Here is an 8,714-nt window from a genome sequence, read left to right as displayed (position 1 = left end):
TATTATTTGATCATGTTTTTTTGGCCAAATAAAGACTAGCAACTTTGACTGAATTTTATATCAAGTTCTCATATTCAATCTTTTGAACCCATCTTCCATACTTAGAACAAAAAATGATTGATGATGGTATATGCTTTTTCAGGATTAGCAAAAATACAAAATATTGTGAGGACTAAATACGTCATGGATTTAGTAACAACCTCAAGTGCTATAGGTCAATCAATTGATTATGCTATGTCCAACAAGACATCATCTTCTCTGTATTTTACTGGTAGGAATGGAAGTCTAACCTAGATCGGTACCTAGTTGATATTCTCCTTCTTGAAGTCAAACCCTTATTTCCATCCTTTAAGAATAGCCCTTTTCTTCCTAAAATCTATGGACCATCAAAAAGGGTGTGAACAAGTTTACTTAACTAGAGAAGGAGAATACGAAAATAAATCTTTACACATACTAGATACTTCCTCCTAGCCTTTAGGTTTCAATTTCCTAAGGGATCAATCATAAAAAAATCAATAATAGGCCTAGATCCAAGGAACTTCCTAATAAGAGTGTTAGCAAATCTAGGTGATGACCACTCAACCTTAGAGTCTAGGACCTTCATGAGGAGGCCCTCATTGTATGAAACAAGATCCAACATACTAGAAAAAGATTAAGGCCAAGATTCCTTACCTTTGAGTAGGTCTGCCTAAATTTTTTCCCAACCTGAGCTCTAAAGGCTAGACATTATATTCATTCATTTCAAGAGGGTGAACTAGTTCTAGAGGTTTCATCAAAGCCTTGGAATGAAGCACTAATCCAACAATGACATTTTTTGCATATGTGAATCCTTCTACAATAGGATACCAGTATCCCTCTGTATAGTGACAAAGATCTTTGGCCCACTATAGTAGAGCAGATTGTCACAATAGAAGAGAAAAGAAAACCTTTTTTAAGGCCTTGCCGAGATTTCTTAAAAGAGGCCTCATTGCTAGAGTCCTTCCCATATTTAACTGAGCTTTCTTAGTAGTGTCAAGAACTTCCCTTAAGGTAGCTTGAGACTCCTTACAAAAAGTTTTGGGAATTGAAAATATTGCCCACATTTCTACAACTCTTGAAGATGTGATGTTCAGTTGGATGACTTGGAACCTACTTCACACTAGTAGAGGAAACAAAACCATTGTTAGACTTGTTGAGAAACTGATCTTCTAAAGTGTCCAAAAAAATCTAACATATCCTTTACACCCTCTTCAACAAAATCCCTATCCTTGTCTCCCTCTTTGCCTCCATCCACTTACTTTTATGTTGACATGTATTCAAAACCCTTTTTGCTTGTTAAGTTGTTCCTTCTCTTGTTCAACATTGTTCAAGATTTCATATCCTTGTCTCCCTCTTTGCCTCCATCCACTTACTTTTATGTTGAAATGTATTCAAACCGTTTTTGCTTGTTAAGTTGTTCCTTCTCTTTTTCAAGATTTCATATCATGAGAAAGTCAATATGTCTTGACAGAACATCAAAAAGATGTGTTTTGGTGAATGTATCCACATAGAAAGTAATAACACAGTTATTTAAATTTGTGTAGAATGAAAGTTCAAGTTCAACATCAAATTAAATAGTATATTAATAATTATAAAGTTAATAAAATAAGATCTGTTGTCCCATAAATTATTGATAATCCTGTAACTCCTTAAAGAATAATTCTTTCAAAATGTAAGATCATAGAATTGATTGCAACTTCCTGCAATAATTCTATCAACTATATTATCTTTTAAAATGCAAAATTGTATTCAAGGGTTGTAGCGTAATTGATTGTGCACAATTAGGGAGGGTGATGGTAAATTGTTTGATCATGCCATCAACCAAGGTTCAAAACCTTTGGAGGTATGATATAAGGGATCAGGTCAACAGTGTGCCTCAGGCTACTCGTGAAATTGATGTCTGTCAATTCTTGGGTCAAAACCAAAAAGATATCAGCATAAGTTTGTATTCTTATATCATGTGACAAATTGAACTCCAAAAAGATATAAAACCCTAAAAACAAATTGTAAAACCTCTTAAGGGAAAACCGATTTACCCTCCTTTTAATCTGATCTACTTAATTTTATTATTAATAATTCTTATCGCTTAATCCAGAGGTTCCTTCTCCCCTGTTATTCCGCTCTACTGAAACTTCAGAAACTAAACAAACATCCAAAATAGTTAGAAAAATATTTTGAACTAGAATCATCAGTTGAAAATGTAGACAAAGCAAGGATTAATTCATGCAGCAGAACCAGTAAAATGCCTATTCTTAAAGAACAGTTTAAATTTAGACACCCAAGTACCTCAGACCGGTCATAGAGTTTAGATCTTTAAACCTGGATTTATAATCCAAGAATCATTTACAGCTCATGCCAAGCATGGAATGCTAAATTTAAAATGGGTAGTACATGAAACTTAGTTCCTCTAGTATTGTGAAGGAGATTTCTCTTTGATAAACATCTGTGAAAACATTGTAGAATATATAAGCATATTCACATATAAACATGATTGTTTTCATTTCAATGAGAAATTGGAATCAAATGTTTTTAGTTGACAGATTTCATTCACCAACAAATTAAAAAATCTTATAGAAACTGTATTATCTTGTCAAAATTAAACTAAGAAGTTTCTATACAGTTTTACATTATATATACAGGCTTACAGCTATATCAAATACTTTCTTATACTTTTTTATTTGGTGATATGGAAGAGATACATCAAATATTCACTTATATTTTTCTACTTGGTGACATGGAATAGATATGCCAAATATTTTCCTATACTTCCTACTATTTATTGATATTAAAAAATATTCAAAAAATTGTTTCTGCAATCAATTGTATATGTTTTATATCGATGGTTCATATTACACTTAACAATCCACTATCAAAAAGAAAAGAATTGATACAAAAATACACACAATTAATCTCCAAAACAATATATTCTCTTAAATACAAGATAGATTATAAAAAACTCATACTAACTATTGAAATACATATATACAAATAAATAAAAACAAATACCTTTCTATAATCAACTCTTTAATTACACTACTTCTATCAAAGTAACAGAGACAATATCTATGCCATATCTATAGGCAAAATGATAAAAGGCTTTGAGCTTTGTAACAAGAAAAGAGCTGTCCATGGTCATATTTTTTTATACATTGTCGGCCTAAAGATAGGACCAGGGAAACAGAGCAGAAAAGTGAAGACCAAATTATGTCAAAGTCTGTTAAAACTGCTTCCAAGACGAGACAGGCCCGACTGCAAACTGCTGCTACTATGTGCACTAGTTGTGTTCATATACAAACTACTTCTTCAATTTGACAGAAGAGAACGATCCTTGCTCTCTTGGAACAACTAACATCCACCTGCCACAGGACATACAAAACTTAGTAATCTAGTAAAATTTACGAAAACAGCTATTCAGCCTTTAAGATGTATCAATACATCATAAACTAATAATAATTTATATATTAATACATCCTACAAACTATATAGCCATTTCCAAAACTCACCATACTGTAAGGTTTCAAAAACCCACCTATATCTATATCACCTACCAGATCAATCACAAATAACTAGTGACAAAGTGGTTGGACTAGACTGGATTTCTGGCAAGAGACAGCAAAGCTACTCAAACAAAATTCAGAGTAGTTCAGAGTAGCCTTACTAAATTATGAATGTTCTATAACTATAACTGAAGCAAAGAATTCCATCACATCTTCTTCTTGACTTGGAATCAGAGATTTGAAAATCAGAGGCATTTCTGATGGGAAGTTCTAATTGGAAAGTTGGGCTTACTCAGAGAAAAGTTTAACTCCCCCATAACATGTCACCCTCATTACTCAAACCCTCATCATCTTCTTCAAAGCCTAGATCAATTTCAAACTGAGATCTTTCAATACAATTCTCTGCATTTCGACCTTTGAGTGAACGAGCAGCTGTTAGCTCCTTAGACAGCAGTCCAGCACTAGTATCAGAGTCAAACAGAGGCATATCTAGTGGGGAGTATTCAAACTCATCCGCACTCAAAGCATTTGTACTAAAAGCATCCAAAACCAAGTTGGGCTTTTTTTCATGTTGCTCCATATGGGGCAACAGTTTCCTCTTCTTAACACTCTTTTGAAGCATCTGTGTAATTAGGCTGGGATTGTCAATTATTGTGCTGAAAAATGTCATCATCTGCTGAGGAATTCGCTCTGTCAAATCTAAGCGCCTCTTCATATCTTCCATCTCTCTATCACTGTTTGCCTGATCTTTCCTCAGCAGAACAATCTCCTTAACAATGGTATCTTCGTCCTGCTTCAGATTCTCCAAGTCCCCCTCCAAATCATATCTGCAACTCACTTCACTGCCCAATAACCCAAGAGAGTTTGTACCTCCATTTCCCTGGGATTTAGGAGGAGACCTCCTTCTATGAATGCTCTTTAGCAATTGTTTTTGCCCGCGCAAAAAGCTTTCATGTGCAAACTCCCATTTATCAGGATCCACCTTACGAAATCCCTGTACCATAAAAAGAAGAAGGGTCAAGAAAACTGGGAATTGCAATTGAAATTTTATTATAAAGGATAAGATTTCCAAGTCTATAATGTTGTTTGAATTTTTCTAGAATTGGATTTTCTGAAATTGTTTTGTTCATCAATGATTTATATTGTATTTCACGATTCATCATCTCAAGTAAGAAAGGAGGAATGTGACTGAAGAATTTTTTATGTGACATTGTTTTGTTCATCAGTGATTTGGATCATATTTCATGATCATCAGAATAAACAAATATGAAAAGAGAAATGTGAACGAATTTTTTTATTTTTTTTCATAATGTAATCCTAAAATATCCTACGTTACCCCAAGTTTCCGGGACGGGGGGACGAGTTTCCGGGACGGCAATTTTTTTTGTCAAATTTGGGGACGGGGGACGGCAAAGGGGACGGCTATATAAAATATAAGAAAAATTTAAAATATATAGGAAAATTCTAAATGTTCATATGAAAACATGGATAAAGCATGCATCTATACATTATATTCATATGAAAACATAGATATAGCATGTGTATGATACTATGAAAACATTTTAGAATGCAAACATCAAACATACAACATTATCAATAGACTCAATACTCAATATGCACTCATAATTCAGAATTTCAATTCATTCACATTGTCAATATGCATATCATAATAGATATTAAAGAAATAACATACAAAATGCCCAAAGGCCACACTGCTGCCATATTGTTTCATTGTCAATTGCGATATGGAAATCAAAATAGTACTAAGTAAATACTAAAAAGCAAAGTATAATATTTATTATTTAATTTATTTTCTATTTATAAATTTTAAAATTTATAATATGAATATTTGATATGAATTAATAAATTTAATGTTGCCTTTTAATTTTTGATAGAGGGCCCATGTTAGAAAAATAATAAAATATAGATAGTTGTATTTTGATTTCATAACTATTAAAATTCAATAATAAAAAAATTGATAGTCGTTTTTTAAATTTTTTCAATATAGAGGGCCCATGTTAGAAAAATTTAAAAAAATTTGAAAATACGACTTTTTTTTTAATATTTTTCCCTAACTCTAGATGTGGGGGACGTCTAGCCGTCCCCAATCCGTCCCCAGCCATCCCCAATCCGTACCCAGCCGTCCCCAATCCGTCCCCAGTCGTCCCCCCGTCCCGGGGACATCCCCTCAAAATTCTGACAATTTGGGGACCGGGGGGGGGGGGGGACGTCCCCTGGCCGTCCCCAAGTCCCCGAAACGTCCCCGAGCCCGGGACGGGGGTTTTCAGGTAGGGGATGCATCCCCGGGTTTTGTAGAAAATATCTAACTAAGCTAACATTATTGAACATGAAAATCAGTCTAGAAAGAGTTTCTACTTTTAATTTTTTTTTTAAAAGAATAGCCAACTTGAAAGTTGAATATGACTAGTTTTTCCTCCTCATTATATAAAATTGTGAATTATTTTGAAATTTGCACTTTATATAAAGGAATGAAATATCAAATATTTTGTTTTTTATGATCATGTATTTTGTTCAAAAAGCTATTTGGATATTTTTGTTTTGAGTTATATGAAAGTAAATTTTTATATACCATTTGTAGAGAGAGGATTTGATTTTACCTATCTCAATAAAGTATATGATTAGTTTCAAGAGTGTCTTGAGAAGTAGACAATCACCAATAAATGTTCTTCCTTATGTAAACACATTTTGTTGTCCAGGGGAGATCACACTCACTAGCTTTTTAGCATAAGTAGCTACTGGTTATGCTATGACTTTTTGACTATGATTCCACTGTTCTAGACGTTTTTGCCTCTATGAATACATAATGACTGAAATGAACTTTGGCCTCTATGAATACATAATGGTTGAAATGAACTTTGGTTGGCTAATTCAATCACTCCATTGATGGTTGGCTAAATCAATCACTCCATTGATGGTAAGCAAGTGTAATGATTTTAATTATAGATCTTCCATATATTTTGTGTTAGAAAAAACCTCATGACATCCCACTTGTTGAAGTTTTTGCCTCTACCAATACATAATGACTGAATGAACTTTGGTTGGCTAATTCAGTCCATCGATGGTCAACAAGTATGGTCAACAAGTATAATGACTGAATGAACTTTGGTTGGCTAATTCAATCCATCGATGTTAGTTTTTTTTTGGCCTCTATCAATACATAATGACTGAAATGAACTTTGGTTGGTTAATTCAATCAGTCCATTGATAATCAGCAAGTACGATGGTTTTAAATGATAGATCTTGCATATATTTTGTATTTAGAAAAACCTCATGAATTAACTTGAATTACAGGCATAATTCTAACTGTGTTAACCATATTTTTCACTGTAATTGGTTATTCTTTGTCCCAAGATCAAAATTGTGACCGGCATGCTTGAGCCCATTTTGTTATTTTTACATAAAAGTATTGGTGTGGGTCAGTCTACCTTCACTTGTTCTATAATATAAAAACTTTCATATTAACCCTTGCATTGATCCAGATGCAAGGTATTTCAGGTTTTCAACACAAAATAAATATACATTTAGAATAAGCATTCAAAACCTACAATTATTAAAGCAATCGAGTTCAAAATATTGAAATTCAAAACCAGGATAACTGTAAAATAACTCTTAGCCCATATACACGATTCATTTTACATCTTTTGGGTACACCATATTTTCTGTCACTACAGTACCTGAAAGCTCAACTTCTATTAAAAAAAAAAGATTAATGAGGCCAAAGAAGTGATAGTTGGATCTACATCACTATATAACCCCAAACACTTCTTATCTTGATATCAAAACACTTAAATTTCAGAAACTATTCTGAATCACTAAACATGAAATCTTTTATAAAAACTCTGCATCTTAGAACAAAACTAGAGAAGAAAAAGGAGAGCAAAGAATACTAACATATGTGTTGAGCTGTCTAACGAAGCTGGAAAAGTTGCAGTGTTTGAAGTAGCGAGGCAGCAAATGAAGAGAGAAATGGTGTGGATCCTTCACCAGAAAACTGTTATTTCCTGCACTCCATGACACAGCAAACTCTGTGGAGGGATCGTCAACAATGGCGTATGTCTTGGTAAGAAATGGCGTTGCAAAATGGCCTTCCAATTCCATGTTATTTCTCTTGAAAAACTAACTAGTCTTTTCCTGTTCTCGACGTTGTCTACTTTCCCTTTCTCCTTACATAAACAGAACGTAAGCCCTTGGATATGGAGATATTTATTTTTTTCCTAGCCATGTGTATGACTCTTTATTTCACTCGTCCTTGCTCTTTCCCTCTCGGAGATATTATTCCAAGATATTTTCATCCACCTTTCATCCACCTTTCATTAGTCTGTCTCTGTCACGAAGTTAAGCTAGAATTATTAAAAAATTGTAATGAATATCCGTTGGATGAGTGTGATCTTCTACTTGGCCAATTGTAATTTGTACAGAAACAATACCTAGTTTAATGTGTAGTAAATTAATTAATGTAATTATAGTTTATGTTAATATGAATTAGTATTTGGTTAGACAAATTCTTTGGTTGTTTGGCTTCTTGGAATCTGTTACTTTTAGTCACATTTCTAGGTAGTGGAATGATGTCGCTGATTGTTTGGCCAAATGGGCTTATGATCATGGGCAAGATTGGAATATTGTGGATGGAAAACAATTATCTCTAGATATGGCTCTTCAACTGGATTACTTAGTGGAGATTGACATAGCTCTGTAATTTGTTTTCTGCTGGGCTTGTGGCCCTTCTTGTTTTGTATCTCTTTTTGTGATTTAATAAATTTTTACCCCTCTTTTATTTAATGAGTTGACATTGATTAATTAGAAATGAAGATGATAAGTAATTGATGTTAATTAAGACATTATGATAAGATTAAGGTTTGGGACTCATAGATCTAGTGGTTTCTGGTATTTGGGATTGGATCTTTCATGTGGTCTAGTCTACTTGAAGTGTTCATGTTCGAAAAATTCAATTTTATCTAGAGTGCTTATTGATGAAAGGTTGAGCTCATTTCATCTTGGCCCCATTTCTCTTCAATGCCCAAACACAATAGAGAAATAACATGACTGCGTTTACAAATTATTTAAGTGGAGCCAACCCAACATAACATGCTGCCATGACATTCATAAGGTTGAAGAGGTAAGATAGATTTCTAATGGTTTAAATTAAAATTAATTTTATTTTATAATTGTTTTGGTTTA

At 33.4% G+C, this 8,714-nt stretch overlaps 1 protein-coding gene across 9 annotated transcripts; it reads right to left on the bottom strand.

Moving 5' to 3' along the window:
- Positions 1-3,007: 3,007 nt before the first annotated feature.
- LOC131064213 (heat stress transcription factor A-2e) lies at positions 3,008-7,750 on the bottom strand. Of its 9 annotated transcripts, none has more exons than XR_009111223.2 (4): positions 7,428-7,750; positions 3,808-4,509; positions 3,548-3,636; positions 3,008-3,374 (listed from the first exon to the last, which is right to left on the bottom strand). XR_009111223.2 is itself a non-coding variant. In XM_057998292.2 (3 exons), the coding sequence occupies exons 1-2, from the start codon at positions 7,632-7,634 to the stop codon at positions 3,820-3,822; spliced, it is 897 nt and encodes a 298-aa protein (XP_057854275.2). In that variant the 5' UTR covers positions 7,635-7,749; the 3' UTR covers positions 3,008-3,374; positions 3,808-3,819. The 9 variants fall into 9 exon arrangements, 2 of the variants coding, with proteins under 2 accessions (XP_057854275.2, XP_059063135.1); XR_009111217.2 differs by having other exon boundaries at positions 3,567-3,636; XR_009111224.2 differs by having other exon boundaries at positions 3,548-3,617.
- Between the last annotated feature and the right edge of the window lie 964 nt (positions 7,751-8,714).

This window comes from Cryptomeria japonica, chromosome 6, assembly GCF_030272615.1.
Source record: "Cryptomeria japonica chromosome 6, Sugi_1.0, whole genome shotgun sequence".
NCBI lineage: Eukaryota > Viridiplantae > Streptophyta > Pinopsida > Cupressales > Cupressaceae > Cryptomeria > Cryptomeria japonica.
This window is presented reverse-complemented; position numbering and strand designations above follow the sequence as displayed.